This window comes from Protopterus annectens, chromosome 4.part0, assembly GCF_019279795.1.
Source record: "Protopterus annectens isolate FY-2018-M chromosome 4.part0, PAN1.0, whole genome shotgun sequence".
NCBI classification, from domain to species: Eukaryota; Metazoa; Chordata; order Ceratodontiformes; family Protopteridae; genus Protopterus; species Protopterus annectens.
Window position 1 is genome coordinate 941,743,701 of NC_056733.1, and position 21,232 is coordinate 941,764,932.

Below are 21,232 nucleotides of genomic sequence, written 5' to 3' on the forward strand. Positions count from 1 at the left end.
AGACAAAAGGTCTGTGGCTGGCCATGTTTGCAGACGACTGTAAGTTGGATGCTGTCATTGACTCCCTAAATGATGTTAACATACTGCAAGAGGGTCTCACAGCAACTAATGACTGGTGCCAAAATCATGGCCTCAAGCGAAATGCAAAAAAATGTATCATCATACCATTCGGCAAAAACACAACCCCTATTGATAACCACATCAATGGCAACCCCCAAAGCACACAACTGGGGTGAGAGACCTGGGCACTCAGGTTGGTAACAACCTCACATTCAACCATCATGTAGCAGCAATTGTCAGAAAAGCCTTTTATTTAGTTCATCTCATAAGTAAAGGAATTGCATCCAGAAAAAAGGAGGTTATTACCTCTCTGTACTCCTCCCTCATTAGACCAATAATTGAGTATAATGCCCCATTTGGGATGTACCTGTCCAAACATCTGCACAAACTGGAAAGGACACTGAAATACCTTAAAAAGAGAATCCATGGCCTCCAACACCAGTCCTGTGCTGACAGGCTCAAATAACTATCACTCTACTCGGTATCATACAGATTGCTCAGGAGTTATCTGTGTCTCGCCTACAAGGCAATCTCGGACCCTACCCTACTAGAGATGCTCCATATCTATAAGTCTAACTGCTCACACACTACCCACTCAAAGACCTGAATCTAATATGCGACATCAACAAAACCTGCTGGAGAGACAGGTTTGTCTCCCAGAGACTGCCCTGTCTCTGGAACAGACTTCCCATACATGTCAAACAGAGCACCTCACTGACCCTCTTCAAGTGTAACCTTGTTGAGTGGATGGGAAGCCACAAATTTATCCCACGGGTTCCACCTGTGTCCCTCACTTGACAGGGTGACAGGTGCTGAGTGAGGTTTCTTTTTGGGGATAAACTCTTGGCTAGGCTTGGAAGGGCCCCAGGGCCATTAGCCTAGTAACCTCCTATGATTTACTGATCAGATAATACATTTCCAAATTAGACACTTTCAAGCCTGTCTTCAGTTTTGAATCTGAGAATTTAACCAAGCTAAGTAACAATGCCTTAGTCTTCCGAATAAGTTTTGTGACTCATTTATTAATTTGTTTAAAAGTTTTCTTTTTTGTACGGTTACTAGAATCACCTGTTATTTAAACTATTCTTAGAAAGGTATTAATTTTCACAACAGGATATCTAACTGGTAAATTCAACCGCATCTTATCAGTATATCAGAATTTTTGTCATGTCCAGTGCACTCGGTAGGGACAACTGGAGATCCAGGGTTGAGCTAATGGAAAGCCAGCGGAAATAGCCAGATGCTAAATGAGGCATGGTGGGGGAGACGCACAAAAAAGAAACAAAATGTTGCCTTGTTTTATTAATAAATGTAGATATTAAAATAAATACTTTAACATTAATGGATTACATAAAATGCAGAAGCTATTATATAAAGGTCATTAACACCACAAACCATTATATGGTTGAAAATCTCTCTGACAAACTCTCACTTGTATTCTGACTATGCCTTTTATAAAAAGTTGTGACAGTGAGTCGATTTTATTAACTTCTCATCTGATGACAGCATTCACCACATCTTCCTTAGTAATTGTCTAGATTAACAGCCACCCCCCATGCAAATAATGCTGCCTGTTTGTGCTTAAATTTTGATAACTGTAGATGACAACGTCTGTTTGAACAAAGAATTCCAAGTGTAAATCAAAGATTGTTGTATATTACAAAATATATATTACTGAAGAAGTTAGACAAATAAATAAAATGCCAACAGTCTATAAACAGAGACTAAAGGATCGGTGTTGCAGTCCATATTTCTATACAAGTAGAATGAATGCACATTCTATCAGCCACGGGCCTGTAGGAGCTTTTGTGTTCTGATTACTTTAACTGCTACGTGTACGTCTTCAAGGAATCATTGTTCATCAGATGCACATTTTCATCTGCATAACTGAACACCCATTCTGTCCACTTTTCGCTAATCAGTATCCAGTCACTATGTTACACAGATGAACTGCTGTCCTCAGGTACATTTCCTGGGCCAAGTATTTGCTTCTGCACAAGTTTTGAATATAGGCCTCCTTTTTGCATAAGTTCTTTGTGCGTTCCTTGTTCAACCACACAGCCTTTCTCCATGACGATAACATTATGTGCTTTTTCTACAGTACTTAAACGGTGTGCTATTATAAGAACTGTACAGTTTTCCATATTCTTACTTAGTTCTTGCTGGACCTAACATAAAACAAAACAGCATCTCTATTAGAAAAACATTAAATTACATATCATCTGAGATTAAGGCAGTATCTTCCACAATTCCTACAAAGCCCACATACTTAAAGAAGAAGTACTGCTAGATGTGAAACTTTGATATCTTAAGATCTAAAATTATGTTAAAAATACACTATACTAAATTTGAAGTAATATTCTCAGAAGGAAAAAAAATAGGTTTTAGTTCTAATTTGGATTGTATGACTAGTCATATGTCACACCTCAAGATTCACTTATTTATATTCATTTTGTTTACATTTGTTAACCAGGAAAGTGAAGTGTTACAAGGACCATTTTCAGCCACAGCCCGGGCAATAATGGCAGTAAAACATAAACATCACAATAACGTACTGCAGGCAAATCGTTGTGAGGTAGACATGTACATATGCAGTAACGTAATATTAGTACATACAGTATGCAAGAATACTTCATTGCTGATGCGGTACTGCAAGAGAAATCAGCAGGGAGAGGAAAGGCGGTGGTGAGAATACCTACCAGAGATATGGAAGCGCTAAAATATTTGTGAATTACTAACTTTATCTGTTTAAATATGTTAGGCAAATAGTGACAGTAAGCCATGAACTCTTCATCAAGGTACACCTAAAGAGTACAGTCATATATGAAATACATACTCCCATAAAGACCAAGACACAACAGTAATTACTTATTGTAACAACATATACTTTACTAGCTACATATCAAATACACTAGACTGATTAGCAAAAAATAACTCATCTTAACAGCACAGCGGTAATCACTGCTTGTTTCCTGAAACAGTGGCATACAGAATATACATGGTAAAACAGCTTATTGTACATGTTCTGCATACATCCATTACCCTTAGCTCAGAATGATTCACAGCTGATGCAGATATTTAATTATAATAGATGGGTCTAAAACGTATTTTAAAGGCCAGTTAAACTTCAGTTTAGTCTGAGGAAGCAATTCTGATAGTTTGGTAATCTATTCCATACAGGGAATGTAGGTGGTGAAGGCCTTATCGCCAGTTTCTACCGGTGGTAGGAGGGGCTACCTATCAGAACCATGTCAGGCACTAGTGCAAGTCCTCACACTTAAATAAAATGCGATTCAATCAGAACCATGACATGCATTAGTGCAAGTCCTGACACTTCAAAAATGAAATGCGATGCAATCAGAACCATGGTATGCACTAGTGAAAGTCCTGACAGTTCAAAAAATGGAATGCGATTCAGTCAGAACCGTGACACACACTAGTGCAAGTCCTGACACTTCTGAAAATGAAATGCGATTCACTCAGAACCGTGACATGCACTAGTGCAAGTCCTGTCACTTCAAAAAATGAAATATGATTCAATCAGAACCATGACACACACTAGTGCAAGTCTTGACACTTCAGAAATGACATACAATTCAGTCAGAACCATGACACTCACTAGTGCAAGTCCTGACACGTCAAAAATTGAAATGCGATTCAATCAGAACCATCACACATACTAGTGCAAGTCTTGACACTTCAAAAATGACATACAATTGAGTCAGAACCATGACACACACTAGTGCAAGTCCTGACACTTCAAAAAATGAAATGCGATTCAATCAGAACCATGACACACAGCTATGCAAGGCAAGTCCTGACACTTCAAATAAATGAAATGCGATTCAAGCGTAGACTACAGTTGTGTGTAAGGGTAACACAGAATATATATTAAAGTAAATGAAAGTTATTTTGTTTAATATTCTGTAATTCTGAGGGCTTTGAGATGTATTAAAATGTACTCAACTGCCACCTTGAGATGAAATTCCTTTCCTGTTACTGTAACAGCAATATATGGGATATAGTTTCTGTATGTGTAAAAACAAATTCTATAGCTGTGTACTAAATCAAACTAAGGAAGTAGACAGCTATGCGAAGTATCATAAAACTGTCAGAGAGGCCTATGCCATAACTTATCCTAATGAAGTTTTCACAAGTTGAATGGGTACTGACTTTCTCCCCCCCCTCATTATGGTATCTATAAAACTAAAGTTGAACTGAATTCTTTATCAGATGTATTAACTAAATTGGCTAATTCAACTGCCTAACATATTCTTATGGCAAACAGTGAAATGACTGAAGTAAAGGCTGTGGTGTTGCAAAACAGACTGGCACTTACTATAATATGAACTTCCTAATGAAAGGGTCTGCAGACTCTTGGGTAAGCACTGTTGCAATTATATTCCTCATTTTTGTAACGGACAAGAAGAAATAGCTAATTGCAAGGAGGAACTTGCTAAAAATCTAACCAGAACTGAAACAAAGTAGACATTATTTGACTGGTAATGACATCTGTTTGGAAACATAAGAACTAGTATTTTTCAGAGATTGATTATTACAGTAACTCCAGTTCATAGGTTCATAGGTTCATAGGTTTATACTAGACTATCTGCCCTAAGGCATTTATAAGCCTAGCCCAAATTTTTGTGGCTTACGCCACCCCTTATATGAAAAAATACTGTGCCCATTAGTTTGTTGTGCCTCTGTCCAGCAGTGACACAGAGATGATTCCCGGGGTAAACCTACGATCTCCCAACCACAGGTCTAGATTTCTCTTGAACAGAGTCAGCGAGGTGCTCTGCCTCACATGGACCGGGATTTTATTCCACAGCATAGGGAGTCTCTGAGTGATAAATCTATCCCTCCAGCACGTCCTATTTATATCCGTGCTAAGGTTTAAGTCGCTTGCTCTAGTGGTTTTGGTGGATTTGGATTTTTTCAGGTGGAGCATGTCCATTAATTCCGGGTTGGACATGGCCTTGTATGTCAGGCACATGTCACCTCTGAGCAGATGGTATGCGACTGAATAGAGCTGGAGTTTCTTCAATCTGGCAGCATATGACAGATTTTGGAGTCCTTTATCCTTTTGGTGAGGAACTTTTGGGGTCTCTCCAATTGCTGCAGATGTCGGGTGAGATACATCCCGAATGGGGCATTGTACTCGATCATTGGTCTGATAAGTGAAGAGTACAGGGAACAATGACCTCACTAGATCTGGATGTGAATCCCTTCATGATCAGGTGGGCAATGTAGAAGGTCTTTCTAACTACTTTAGCAACGTGAGTGTCAAAAGAAAGGCCACTGTCAACCTGGGTCCCCAGGTCCCTGATAACCTCTTCTGTGCTTAGTGGATTGCCACCTATATGGTAGCTTGGGGTTACCTTGTTTTCCCGAAGGGTATGACTATACATTTTTGGCGTTTAACTTCAGGCCATGGCTCTGGCACCAGCTATCTGTTTCCGTGAGTCCCTTCTGAAGGATATCCGTGTCCGATGCACTTTCCACTATGGCCCAGTTTGCAGTCGTCTGCAAACTTTGTCAGCCAAAGTCCTCCCATGTTGGCCTGTACTTCTGAGAAGTAGATGCCAAACAATAGGGGCCAAGGACCGAGCCCTGTGGGACACCACTTGTGACCGGCTTGGAGTCTGACATAGCGCCAGCAACTCTAACCCTGTGGGTTCTGTCCTTAAGCCAGTTTGCAACCCATCTTGTGACATATGGGTTTACATTTAAGCTGGTAAGTTTTTCTACAATACCCGAGTAGGGTATTGTGTCGAAAGCCTTTGCAAGGTCAAGATAGGCTGTATGGACTGCCTTTCCCTCATCAATGGCCTTGGTGACTGTTTCGAAGAAGTCGACCAAGTTCAAAAGGCATGATCTTCCCTTGACAAAGCCAAACTGGGTCGGGTCCAATGTCTGCAAGTCCCCTATATCTTTGTTTATGAGCTCCATTATGATCCTCTCCATAGCTTTGCAGACTAGACTTGTTAAGCTTATGGGGCGGTAATTACCAGGGTCCATAGAGGCGCCGCCTTTGTGGAGTGGGACCACAGTTGCTGTACGCCACTCCTTGGGCACGTATCCTGTGGTAAGGCTGAGATTAAACAGCTGCCTTATGTGCGGGTTTAATTCCTCATTTAGCTCGTGTAGCACACAGCCGGGGACACCATCCGGTCCCATTGATGCTGTGTTTTTAGCTTTAGAGAGCAGCTTTCACCTGCGCATTTGAGATGTCCGGGAGGCTACACTCGGCTGGGATAGTTATCTCTCCTTTAGGGGAGAGGGGGTGAAGTTTGCACTGAACCTGTCTGCCAGTATGTTGGCAATGTCTGTGGGTTCAGTGATTTTTGTATCATTTTGGACTAATTCTGAGCATATCTGGGAGTTTCCACCCAGGTTCCTAACATAGCTGAAAAAGGCCTTATGATTGTCCTTTGAATCCATGGCAATTTTTCTCTCAAAATTGGCCTTAGTTGATTTTATGAGTGCTCGTATTTTTTACTAATAATGATCAGGGTGACTTCCCTTTTATGGATTTTGTTCTATCATGTAATAGCTTTCTCCTCTTATTGTAAAGTTTGTTAATGGCTGGGGTCCACCAGACTGGACGTTTGCCCTTTGTGGAAAGAGTCTTGGTTTTATTTGGGATTGCCTGATCCATGCAGTCCTGGAGGTGTTCATAGAAGGCATTTGTAAGGGCTTCCGCAGCTTGGGTTGTGGTTTCCACTGGCTCAGGGGCCTTGAAGGATACCACACCAGTCTTGAGTAGTGTGAAGTTTGCTTTAGAGAAGTTCTTCACTGTGGTCTTTTTGTTTGGGGTGGGGGGCCGATGTGGATTTCCAGTGAGATTAGTCTATGATCAGATCTCACCAATGAGGGATATACTTCGGTGTGGAGCATTTTGTCCCCATGTTTGTGACAATGAGATCTAGTATATTTTCTCCTCTCGTGGGAACAGTGACTAGCTGTTCCATGGCATTTGAATTTATGAACTCCAGGAACCGTTGGGCTAGAAAGTTAGGGCTTGAGTAATGTTCCCAGTCTATATTCGGGTAGTTGAAGTCACCCAATATGATGGTGTTTGGAGATACATTTATACCCTCCAGTGTCTTCAGGAAGGCTGTGTGGGGTTCCTGAGTTTGAGAGGGTGGCCTGTAGCATGCTACAATTTGTAGAGCAGTTTTGCCTATGGTTAGTTGCACCTGGATGGTTTCCGAAGCTTAGTGCGTTGCCACCAACCTGGAGGTGTGGGTATCCTTTTTGAAGGTGGATACAGCCCCCTCCTTTTCTGGTGTGGTCTGGGTTTTGGGGCGGAGCATGATATGAGGTAAAACCTAATAGTGCCGGGGTGCTCTCAGGAGCCTTGAACCAGGTTTCAGTTACAGCACAGACATCGATGTTCTCCATACTGAGAAGGGCCTCGAGTGCGTGCATTTTGAGATTTAGACTTCTGGCATTGAGCAGCATTACCCTCAGTTTCTTCCCATTTTTGTTTTCTAGGGTGGTAGGTTTAGAATTTGAGCCTTGCCTAAAAAGGCACTATGGGGTGGCAAGAGCCTTAGCCAATATTCGAATCCCAGGGTGACAGGTGCAAGCCGTCCCTTGAAAGCAGCGTGGCTTGTCAAGCATGTCATCCCAGGCAGACAGACACTGGATCCCCTTTGAATGACACCAGACATTAAGCCAATTGTTACAGCTGATCATCTTGTCTCTATATTGTGGCATCATTCTTGGTGAAGGAAGGATACTGCTCAGGGTTAGGGTCATACCTGCCTGGGCTACATAATCAGAGAGCTCCTCTATGTCTCTTTTCATGTAGTCCAGGGAGGTACGTCTCAGGTCGTTCACACCAGCATGGACAATGACTGTGTCATATTTGTACTTGCCGTGGAGTGACCCGAGTGCTTGTGTTATGTGGCGGATTCTAGCGCCCGATAGGCAGCTTACTGTGACCCTCTCCTTGTTCAGCCTGGTGAGTGGGACGTCAGTGTGTCTGACTATGGAGTCACCTATGACAAGTATGTTTGGTGTTGTATTTGGCCTTAAGGGCTGTGACTGCTTTGCACACTGCTTTTGTGGTTTATGTGTTGCTTGTGGGGTGTCTTGAGGTAGCAGTTGTTTGGGTGTCTGCTTTGGAGGCCTCTGCTGTTTAGGTAAATTTTTACTCAGAGCCTCCGAGTATGTCTTTGTGTGTTTATGTGTTTGATTCAGTGGAGTGGTAGCATTATGTGAGGCTGGTTTTGTGGTGTGTGTAGTTGCCTTCTCCTCCTGTCTGGTCTTGCCAGTCCTGAGTTGAGAGAGCTCAGCCTCCAGTTTGGCTAAATAGCTGCATCTCTACAAGTATTTGTGTTATGTGGGAGGAGGAGAGGGTTGTCTGTGTACATGAGGCAGTTATAACATAGCCTCAAGATTCCCAGATTCACCAGCTGGACCGGAGAGGAGATTGACAACTGACCTTTGGACATGCTAGAATAATATTGGGAAATCCTTAATTGAAAACAAGGGCCAGTGGGGAGTGAGGGTGTAGTGCTTTTAATTTTAGTGCTGACTTATATAATTGCTTTAGTGAGCAAGTGCCAGGTAACTTGAGTGCAATGTGTTACAAGTAACTAAATGCAAAACGACAAACAGTAACTTTCTTTCAAGTGAAACAAGGAAATAAGTACAGTAAGCAATGCAGATATCACTAGTGATCCACAGAAGCGCTGAGAAGTTGCGTATTAGGTGGAATTAGCTTCCAGGGAAATAACAAGCAAACAAACAACAAGCATATAAACAAAGCTAGATTCAGCAGGCCTGGATCTAGTCTATGCTAGAGCAAACAAGGTGTACCAATTTCAGTAAGATACAGTTCAAATATTCAGGCACTATAAACCTTTAACCAGAAATTCCCAGCTTAGAAGGGCAGAGTCCAGCCTCTTCTCCCAGAAGAGTGCAGACCACGAACCTTCTTAATGTAAAATAACTGGCCTGAAGCCCAAGTGCTTAAACCAGAGCTAATACACTTTAAGAATAACAGACACTGGGCTCTCAATCAGCAGTTCCCAACTTAGAAGGATGAAAGCTACCTGTCCTGCCACCACAGTGCTTGCCACAAACCTTCCTAATGTAAAACAACTGGTCTGAAGCCCAAGTGCTTAATCCAAAAGACTTGAATGATAGCTACACTTTAATCAAGTTACAACCAAGCAGTAATAAATACCATTGAATACTTTAGAGAATGTCTGGATTAGTGCTCAAGTTACACAAACAAAGCTAGATCCAGCAGGCCCGAATCCAGTCTATGCCACAGCAAACAAGGCACACCAACTTCAGTAAGAAACAGTTCAGATATGCATGCACTATAAGCCTTTAACCAGAAATTCCCAGCTCAGAAGGGCAGAGTCCAGCCTCTCCTCCCACAAGAGTGCAGACCACGAACCCTCTTAATGTTTGTTTGTTGCATAGTTTTAGTATATTCTCTAAATAAATTATGACTAAAGCAAAAACAATGGGAATGATTTCTCCAAAATGAAGACACCTTAGAGCATATCTGTAATAGCACTATTGTTGATAAACCTACAAAATACTGCATTATAACCAAGGTGACATCCAAGGGTGTCAAAGGTGGGATTGTAATGGGATTAAAGAGAACATATTAAAGTAAATGTAAGTTCATTTTTATAGTATGGAATTCTGAGTGCTTAGAGATGCACTGAAGTATACTCTTAACCGCAGCCTTCAGATGAAATTCTTTCTTGTTATTGTAACAGACAGCTGGCGATGTTTCCTGTCTGTCTAAAGACAAATTCTATAGCTGTGTTACTAAATCAAACTAAGAGAGAAGATAGAGATGTAGATTATCATAAAGATGTCAGAGGGGCCAATGCCATAACTTGTCCTAATGAAATTTTCTCAAGTACAAAAGTTCATTGTAAGATGGTAAACAGAGCCCAATATGTGAACCGGAAGCATCTCTCCTTATTTAGTAATAGAACAATGATATGTTCATATTTATTTATTTACGGGGAAAGTCTGACTTGGAACAAAGCCAATTTTCAGCAGAGGCCTGGGGAGAAACGCTCCAGACACATGTCTTTGTAATGTGGGAGGAAACCGGAGTACCCAGAGAAAACCCACACGAACGCAGGGAGGACATGCAGACTTTCCAGAGAAGGCACCCCAGCCAAGAATCGAACCACAGAACCTCTTGCTGTAAGGTGACAACGCTACTGCTGCACTACTGCACCATCCCATACATGTACTTTTCACATGAACAGCAGGGCTAGTTATACGATACTGATTTGTTAAACTTTTATCATACCAGATGGCCTTCATGTTATACTTAATTATTTTTAAGGTATAAAAGGGTTGTCTTTGTTTTACTTCCTTGGGAACATGTTAAAAAATTCTTGAGCCCCCTCATGAGTTGTGATTTGGAATAAATATTATATTTGTATAGTCAGATATTCTGTCTTTGCAATATTGTATACCTTGACATGTGCAAGTTGCACTTACCCATAACAGTAGATGCTTGCATTCCTCACTGATGCAGTAGTCTTTAGGCTATATAGGTTGTATCCTGCCCAAAATACAACAACCAGCCAGCTTCACAGAGCTCTGGCTCCCTCTCACACCTTCACTCTGACTGATGACTGAACAACCTTTCTTCAACACTTCTTTGGCCATAAGAGAAAGAGAGCATACTCATCCTGAAACCCAAATATAATAGTAGCAAAACACACAATATTCTTACTATAGCTAGTGTCTGTATGTATGTATGTACATCTCTCTCTCTCTCTATATATATATATATATATATATATATATATATATATATATATATATATATGGATGGTTCCACTTCTAACCATCAAAATTCTGATCATCGAGACTAGATCATCGAATTTTGAAACATTGAAGGTTACAAGTGTAACCAAAAAAAAAAAAAAAAACATAGAAAAATAAACTTTAACAATTGTATGCACCACCCCCACCTACTTTAATATTCCAGCTCCGAGACTGCACTACAGTGGAGTAAAGGGAAATCTCCCATTTAGCGCTATATGCAGAAGCGCTAAACAGGAGATATTCCATACCCTATCTGTAGTACCATCACACAGATGGCACATAGACACTCACAGTATGCAGGGCACCTTGGTGCCCTGCAAAAACACAAACATTCTCCCACCTACACTTACCTTTTTCCTCCCCTTCAAACCTTCGACGTTTTCAAACTTGATGTTCTTGTCTCGATGATCTGAACTTCGATGTTTTAAACATTTGATGGTGTGAAGGGGAACCATATATATACATACATATACATACATCCCAAAAAGGGGACACAGGGTACTGCAACAGAGCAGAATTTGAACATATACTGTTATAGGTACTGTACTGTGTTCATCATTCTCACTGATGCAGTCACCATTAGACTATATGACGCAATTGCCAAAGGCTATCAAACCTAGGAGGAGTAAGGCTGTGGATCTACGAGCCCCTGGAGAATGGTCCTAACAAAGGCAGTCCTGGACCTGGAAAAGGAATCCATTATGGAATGCTTTGTAAATGTATGTACAGAGGACCATGTAGTTACCTCCAGAATGCTTTTGGAGTCTATCCTTTCCAATATGCCATTAAAGAAGATAAGGCCCTAGTAGAGTTAACCTAGATACTTCCTGGAAATGGATAAGTAGATTACATTGTAACTGTTATTCTAAACCTCTTAGTCCTGATTTAAGCACTTGGGTTCCAAACTAGTTATCTTACATTAGGAAGGTTTGTGGTCTACACTCTTGTGGCAGGAAAGGTAACTTACACCCTTCTGAGTTGGGAATTGCTGGTTGAAGGCTTATTGTGTCTGTAATTATAAAAGTGTCTTTGTTCTGATTTAAGCACTTTGTCTCAAAACCAGTTATTTTACATTAGGAAGGTTTATTGTCTACACTCTTTTGGCAGCAGAGGATAACCTACACCGCTCTGAGCTGAGAATTGCTGGTTCAAGTCTTATTGTAAATGCATTTGATTGGCTAGCTTGTTTAAAATGTGAATTTCTTTGTCTGAGGCATTAGGCAACATGTGTGACCATGCCACTTGAGAAGAAGAGGGCTGCTGGCATCTACTAAACTCTACAAACCTAAGACTTACATTATCATATTCTTTGCTGTAGCACTTTCGCTGCCTTAACTGAATGTTTCTGTGTTGCATATCTGTACTTTTTGAACTTTTTTACCGTTAGAACTGCCTTGGTTCCACTTTAGTGAGAGTAGAGGTGACCTGAGTCATTTTCTGGCCTGGGATTGTGTAAAGGAATGAAGAGTGTGCAGTTTCTGATTGACCACAGGGCCTTGTTTGTGTTTTTAATCAAATTTCCAGTGCTATTTAAACAACGCAGTTGGTTCATAACCTACAAGCAAGCTAAGACTTACATTACCATATCCACTGTTTCTGCACTTGTTTTTCATTGTTTCATCATGGGTGCATTAACTGGGTGTTTCTGTGTTGAATATCTGAACTTTATGACCTTTTTTACAGACTTTATTTAGAACTGCTGCTCTCTATGCAGCGATGCCCAGCAGTGAGCTATATATACACGATATCTCACAGTGTAATTCCCTCTTGCAATCTGAGTAGACACCAGCCTCTCACAATGTAAGTTTCCCTTAAAATACCTTAACGGTCCAGACAGATTTTTTTAACAAGTAGAGCATCGCGTTTGTACACAGCTGAGTGTTGCTCATCTACTTCCTTGAGTTACTGACCCATTGAATGTTTAAATTTCCCTCGCTCTTCTCAAGAAGATCAGCAACCATGGATATGCACTTGCTGACCTTCTCTGTTGCCAGTCTGGTTGAGATGGATATTCTGAGGCATTGTAAGAACTGCCTCGTATACATTGACAACCCACTTATTCCTAATTAAACAGATAAAGTATGCGAGAGGTATAAATACACTTTAACCCTGGAGGCAAACCTCTTTCACACAACCAAAACTATTCCTATAGGGGTTGTCAGTGACACTTGCACCACACATACTGCACAGGGTAAAGACCCTACACATAAAGTAATTATGCTGAGGCATTTACAGGTAACCTTCCTAAAATGCTAAGACCTCCTGCACAACACAATCTAAAAGGGGTCAACTGCCATGTAAACACTCCATTACACACCCACAGCTACACATAGTTACACTGTATCCAATGTCTTGACTGCTAAGCCCTTACGTCAAATCCATGCACAACCAAATTTCCTACTCATTTGTGATTCTGTAGTGAGGCACACAGATGTTGCCCTCACCATACTAAGTAAGGACAGAATCATGGTTAGCTGCCTTTTTGGGGCTAAGGCACTTGGGTTATTGAATCACAGGTACCAGTATGACTCGGTCATAGTCCATGTGAATGTTAATGACCTGAAACATACCTCCCTTGACTATATGAAGTGACACATGATTGAGCTGATTATGTATCTCAGGCAGGTATAAGCCTAGTTCTGAGCAGGCTTATACTACCTTCTCCAAGAATGTTGGCATGTTACCAACAGAAAATGATTAATTTTAACAACTGGCTTAGCTTCTGGTGTCAGTCCAAGGGGTGCAATATTTGCCATCCTGAGAGGAAATGGTTAACAGACCACGCTGCTTTGCCAGGGATGGTCTGCATTTATCCCCTCTAGGCTTTTGGATATTGGCAAAGACCTTTTCCACATGCATGGTGCCTTTTTTAGGCAATGCCAAACTGATGTCTCTCAACTTAACTGAACCTACAAAGGAATATCTGAAGGTGGTACTGCTCAGTGCTATAAGTTTTGACAAAGAAACTTCACTCCCTGCAAACCTTCCTCTCCCTGGAGAGTGCAGACATCTGTGTAGTAACGGAGACATGGTTTAAAGTCACAGACAGTAACCCAACAGTGCAAGGTTATAATGCCTTTCACGTCTTTAGACCAGCTACTGCACAGGAGGGAACTAGAGGTGGGGGAGTATCAGTCTGTATTAAAACCCACCTCCTATCCAGACTCATTAAGGTCTGACCCACTGGGACTTACACATGTGCAACTCACTGTAAACAGGGTGTCGTACCATATCCTTGCAACCTATATGTCCACCTCCATGTCCCAGGAAACCTATACTACCCATCTCAATGTACTAGAATCCTTCACTGTTCAACCCAATATGATCCGCATGAGGGGATCACAACTACCTCTCTATAGATTGAGAATCCTACACCACTTCTAATGTACAAGCCCAGAGATTCATAAACTTTGTTAATACCAACATCCTGGAACAGTTTGCACATTCTGCTATCAGGGGTACAAACATCTTTGACCTTGTACTTTCAAATGTGGTGGAGTGATATTCCTCACCCAATGACCATAAGGCAGTATTGCTTGAAATAAAAATTAAATCTGGGGACCCAGTGAACCAAAAATCTTTAGGAACTATTCCAAAGCTAACCTCTCTCTACTAAGCAACACCTTGGCCAAATTCCAAGCATCCTCAAACCCAGTAAACACCATAGCATATGCTGCGCAATTTACAAAATTGCTGTACAGCCATATTGCTAGCTATACAGAATGAGCTATGCCAACTCATATTAAGAATAAGACAAACTCAAAATTGAAATTACAATATCAATCAGTTATACAACAAAAGAAAAAAAATCTTTCTCAAGTGCAGGAGGAACAAAGTCCAACATACTAACCCCTGCCGACCAATCTAAACAGGCAGCTAAGAGGGTTAATTAATACTTAAAAGGCTAAATATGAAGAAAAAATAGCATCTCAGGCAAAGGACAACCACAGAGCTTTCTACAACCATGTCCTTAAACTCAAGGGAAATATGCAACAATGTGCAAATGTTATTAGAAATGGCATCACCCACAGTGAACCAGAGGCCATTGCCGATCTTTTGGTTTATGGGTCCAGCACAAATTTCTCCTCTCATTCCTCAGTAGTCCAAAGGAAATACTATATACCACAATGCCCCTAATCATTACTAGAGAAAAGGTCTTCAGTGCACTTTCCAAGACCCAAAACATTGCCTCATAGGCTCATAGATTAGTACTAGGTTAACCACCCTTGTGGGCTATTTTAAGCCCAGCCAATTACCCTATGTGATAATCAAACCTTTTACTTTGTGTTTGTAAGGAAAACACTTTAACCATTATACCAACCACCCACTGAATTAGTGTCAGGCTAACTCTCCTTGTAGGCCATACTAATTCAAGGCAATTACCCTATGTGAGAATCAAACCCTGCACCTTGTGTCTATAAAGTGAACGCCTTAGCCACTATGCCAACCTCCCGTCTCCCACTCATTGCATCGATGGGCCCCAATAACATCCCAGGATGGTAACTACATAGTATGAAACATGACATCTCTGGCTCAACTGAATCACTTTTCAGCTCACACCTACAGTCAGGTTACCTTGCACAAAGGAGGTCCAACCACCAATCTTGGTAACTACAGGCCCATGGGTCTGACCAGCCTCATATGAAAGGCCATGGAAAGAATCATTGTGAACATGATAAATGAGGACATAGGTAACATGTAAATGCTGGACCCATTACTGTTCAGCTTTCTTAAAGGAAGGTCAATCCTATGACATCTGGTGGCCTTCTTTTAGAGGGTCATCAAAGCAATGATGAGGATAAGACTGTGCACACAGCTTACCTTGACTTGGCCAAGGTTTTTAATACAATATCCCAAATGGATGAGGATAAGACTGTGCACACAGCTTACCTTGACTTGGCCAAGGTTTTTAATACAATATCCCAAATGGATGAGGATAAGACTGTGCACACAGCTTACCTTGACTTGGCCAAGGTTTTTAATACAATATCCCAAATGGATGAGGATAAGACTGGGCACACAGCTTACCTTGACTTGGCCAAGGTTTTTAATACAATATCCCAAATGGATGAGGATAAGACTGGGCGCACAGCTTACCTTGACTTGGCCAAGGTTTTTAATACAATATCCCAAATGGATGAGGATAAGACTGGGCACACAGCTTACCTTGACTTGGCCAAGGTTTTTAATACAATATCCCAAATGGATGAGGACAAGACTGGGCACAGCTTACCTTGACTTGGCCAAGGTTTTTAATACAATATCCCAGATGGATGAGGATAAGACTGTGTGCACAGCTTACCTTGACTTGGCCAAGGTTTTTAATACAATATCCCAGATGGATGAGGATAAGACTGGGCGCACAGCTTACCTTGACTTGGCCAAGGTTTTTAATACAATATCCCAAATGGATGAGGATAAGACTGTGCACACAGCTTACCTTGACTTGGCCAAGGTTTTTAATACAATATCCCAAATGGATGAGGATAAGACTGGGCACACAGCTTACCTTGACTTGGCCAAGGTTTTTAATACAATATCCCAAATGGATGAGGATAAGACTGTGCACAGCTTACCTTGACTTGGCCAAGGTTTTTAATACAATATCCCAAATGGATGAGGATAAGACTGGGCACAGCTTACCTTGACTTGGCCAAGGTTTCTAATACAATATCCCAAATGGATGAGGATAAGACTGTGCACAGCTTACCTTGACTTGGCCAAGGTTTTTAATACAATATCCCAGATGGATGAGGATAAGACTGGGCACAGCTTACCTTGACTTGGCCAAGGTTTTTAATACAATATCCCAAATGGATGAGGATAAGACTGTGCACACAGCTTACCTTGACTTGGCCAAGGTTTTTAATACAATATCCCAGATGGATGAGGATAAGACTGGGCACACAGCTTACCTTGACTTGGCCAAGGTTTTTAATACAATATCCCAGATGGATGAGGATAAGACTGTGCACAGCTTACCTTGACTTGGCCAAGGTTTTTAATACAATATCCCAAATGGATGAGGATAAGACTGTGCACACAGCTTACCTTGACTTGGCCAAGGTTTTTAATACAATATCCCAGATGGATGAGGATAAGACTGGGCACACAGCTTACCTTGACTTGGCCAAGGTTTTTAATACAATATCCCAGATGGATGAGGATAAGACTGTGCACAGCTTACCTTGACTTGGCCAAGGTTTTTAATACAATATCCCAAATGGATGAGGATAAGACTGGGCGCACAGCTTACCTTGACTTGGCCAAGGTTTTTAATACAATATCCCAAATGGATGAGGATAAGACTGGGCACACAGCTTACCTTGACTTGGCCAAGGTTTTTAATACAATATCCCACCCAGGCATTATACACAAGCTCATTAGATTAGATATAAACCCTTTTATCACCCACTGCATAGCAGAACTGGCTCACTGATAGGACCCAGGAGGTCAAAATATGTGAGGCCACCTCCATTGAGAGGCCAATCACTAGCAGAGTCCCCAGGACTTGGTACTGGGCTCACTTCTTTTTGGCATTTGTTTCTCTGAAATGGAAGTAAATGCTGCAGGTTTATGGCTGACTAAGTTTGCAGATGACTGCAAGCTGAGGGTTATCATCGACTCCCATGCAGACACTAGCAGTCTTCAAGAAGACCTATCTCTGACTAACAAATGGTGCCAAAGCCAAGGTCTTAAACTCAATGCTAAGAAATGCATAATTGTACCCTTTGGAAAATCAACCATTATCACTAGTTACCATATTGATAATACACCCCTAAGAGTCGACCCAGTGGTCTGAGATGTGTGTATGCACATAGACAGTAGCCTTACCTTTGACCACCGTGTGGCCACAGTGGTCAGGAAACCCCTTTATATTGTGCAACTTATAAGTAAGGGCATGGCATCTAGGTCCTAAGAGGTCATTATCCCACTCTACGCTGCCCTTATCAGACCATTCGTAGAGCACAGTGCTCCCTTCGGTATGTACCTGACCAGGCATGTGCAGCAGCTACAGCAACTGCAGAGATTCCTTACAAAATGACTACAAGGCTTAACAAACCTGCCTTATGCAGAGCACCTTAAAGCTGCTTTCTGCTCCTCAGTTTCTTATAGATGGCCGAGGGATGATCTATGCCTGGTTTACAAGGCATCTGCAAACCCCACACTTATGAATCTCCTGCATATTCACAAGTCAAATGGAATCAGAAATACAAAGTGTAAGGACCTGAAAGTTGTCTGTGACTTAAACAGAACATGCTGGAGAGACAGGTATATGTCTCACAGACTGCCCCTCCTACACAGCAGACTTCCAATCCATGTGAAGCTGAGTTCGTCTATTATCCAATTTAGGTGCAACCTAGACCAGTAGGTGAGGAATAGGAAATTTACACCAGGCCTGGCACCCATGTCCCTTATGGACAGAGGTAGCTTATAAATGCCCGGCCATCAATGTTCTGTTTGGTTGCAGGATTTCATTATTCTTTTGGGAAAACTTGGCTAGGCTTAGAAAGGCCCCCTCCTGGCTCGTTAGCCTAGTAACAATATATGAATCTATGAATCTATGAAAAGGCAATAGCCTATGACAACCAATTAAAATTAGTCTGTTTTGACATGGGTTGTCCTTTCTTATTCCCAACATAAGAAATAAATAGCTGATCAGCATTTCTAGAGTACTTACAAATGATAAGATGGTACCTGAGTTCCCTGTGCAAGTCCAGAATATGTAGAATCCTTTCTCCCTGGTTTTGACAGTTGGACTAAAACACTGGGAAGTTGATGGCCTGATTCAAGTAAAACTCTGAAATAACCTTGGGCATGAATGATTTTTTTTTCTTAATGATACACTATCCATATGTAAGACAGGGTTTTCCAACCAAGAAAGTGTGCAATGCAAGATTCTTCTTTTGTAGATGTCAGAACAAAGAACAGAATAACTTTCCATATAATGAAACAAGCATGTTAACACACATGTTCCAATGGAGATACAGTTAACTTTTCTAGCCAAAAGTTAAGATCCAAGGAAGAAATAACCTGTAAGCTTGGAGGACTCAGGTGTAAGACTCCTTTCAGAAAGTTTTACAAAACACACACGAGAAAGTGAAACTCCTTGGGTAGACATACTGACATGCCCACAAGATGTACCTTGTAAAGCAGTAAGGATGACCAGAGGCTAGTAACTTTCACAAATATTTGAGCATCAGTGGTACAAAATCTTTAATGGGCCTGTGATTATTGACTAGATACCAGCTAGCAAATCTTTTCCATAAGCCAATAAGGATTTTCTAGTACAGGGATTTATTACTCCTTTAATACCTAATGCTTGTCCTCTGAAAAGAGGTGCTAACAGGTTACAGAATTGAGACATCCATGGAGATACCCGAAGATGTGTTAGAATAGGATCTACTGAACTGCCCATGTCTTGCGTGAGGAGATCTATATTGTGATAAAGCTTGTGATAATTGATATTGGCCAGTTCCATAAAATTGCTACTTGGGCCAATAGGGGGCCACCACAAATATTTGGAGCATTCTTCTGAATCTTCAGAATTAACCTGGGACACAGTGGACAGGGTGGAGATGCATAAAGGGAAGTACAGCTGTATAAGTCCTATTTAACTGCAGCAGTAGATGTTCATAAAACACACTGCCTCCATGGCATTTGGGCAGTGGTGCCCTGCTACCCTCCCTCTGGCAGTCTATCAAAGCTCAGAGCTCCTCCCCACTCTGTCTGTGGGTGTGATGCACCAATCAGCTGGGAGTATAGGGACTGAATTACACACCCACAGACAGGACTCTCAGTTGTCTAGTGTCCAGCAGGAAGAAAAGTTAGAAATGCAAGCTTTGCAAACGCCTACTGTTCCAAACAAAACACACTCACACACAGCAATAAAGGCTGATGATCATAGCTCATCTGCAACCGCAACCCCAAAATATGTACATTTAAAAAGGGGGATGGTGGATGGGTACTGTCAGTAAAACAGTATGTTCTACAAACATCTACTGTGACAGGTGAGTGGGACTTACACAACTGTACTACGTTCAACAAACACACTGTGTTACTAGCATATGGGTAGAGTCCCAAAGCTTACCTACCTGGTAGGAGGATGGATAAGGGTCCAGGTGCCCCTGGAGAATGGTCCTTGTGAAGCCTGCTCTGGATCTAGAAAAGGTATCCACCTTGTAGTGCTTGTAACTGCATGGACAGAGGACCAAGTTGCTGCCTCTAGAATACTTCTAGAGCCCACTCCTTTCCAACATGCCACTGAAGGGGAAAATTCCCTGCTGAGATGCACCTTAACCATCCCTGAATTCATCTTGCCATGCTGGGTGTAACAACAAAGCAAAACCAGGGGACAATCAATGTTCAATGGTTTGCCTAGAGACATGGTAACTCTTCTTTGCCCCCTTGTGCAACCCTTCCTTCCTTGTTCTGTCAAGGTAGTACCTGATCTGCTTTTGCACATATAAGGTATGAAATAAGGTATGAAATAAGGCATGAAATAAGGCATGAAATAAGGTATGAAATAAGGTATGAAATAAGGTATGAAATAAGGCATGAAATAAGGTATGAAATAAGGTATGAAATAAGGTGTGAAATAAGGTGTGAAATAAGGTATGAAATAAGGCATGAAATAAGGTATGAAATAAGGTATGAAATAAGGCATGAAATAAGGTATGAAATAAGGCATGAAATAAGGTATGAAATAAGGTATGAAATAAGGTGTGAAATAAGGTATGAAATAAGGTATGAAATAAGGTATGAAATAAGGAATGAAATAAGGTATGAAATAAGGCATGAAGTAAGGTATGAAATAAGGTATGAAATAAGGCATGAAATAAGGTATGAAATAAGGTATGAAATAAGGCATGAAATAAGGTATGAAATAAGGTATGAAATAAGGTATGAAATAAGGCATGGAATAAGGTATGAAATAAGGTATGAAATAAGGCATGAAATAAGGCATGAAATAAGGTATGAAATAAGGTATGAAATAAGGCATGAAATAAGGTATGAAATAAGGTATGAAATAAGGTGTGAAATAAGGCGTGAAATAAGGTATGAAATAAGGCATGAAATAAGGTATGAAATAAGGTATGAAATAAGGCATGAAATAAGGTATGAAATAAGGCATGAAATAAGGTATGAAATAAGGTATGAAATAAGGTGTGAAATAAGGTATGAAATAAGGAATGAAATAAGGCATGAAATAAGGCATGAAATAAGGCATGGAATAAGGTATGAAATAAGGCATGAAATAAGGCATGAAATAAGGTATGAAATAAGGAATGAAATAAGGTATGAAATAAGGTATGAAATAAGGCATGAAATAAGGCATGAA

The 21,232-nt window shown here is 41.0% G+C and overlaps 1 protein-coding gene across 1 annotated transcript in view; it reads right to left on the reverse strand.

Annotated features, from left to right (window-relative positions):
• Window positions 1-1,194: 1,194 nt before the first annotated feature.
• The window catches only part of ABCB9 (ATP binding cassette subfamily B member 9), a 713,793-nt gene continuing 693,755 nt past the window's right edge, over window positions 1,195-21,232 (reverse strand). Inside the window, exon 11 of the mRNA XM_044068918.1 lies at window positions 1,195-2,228. Coding sequence (XP_043924853.1) covers window positions 1,998-2,228 — 231 coding nt within the window. The 3' untranslated portion in view covers window positions 1,195-1,997. The remainder of the gene's footprint in view (window positions 2,229-21,232) is intronic.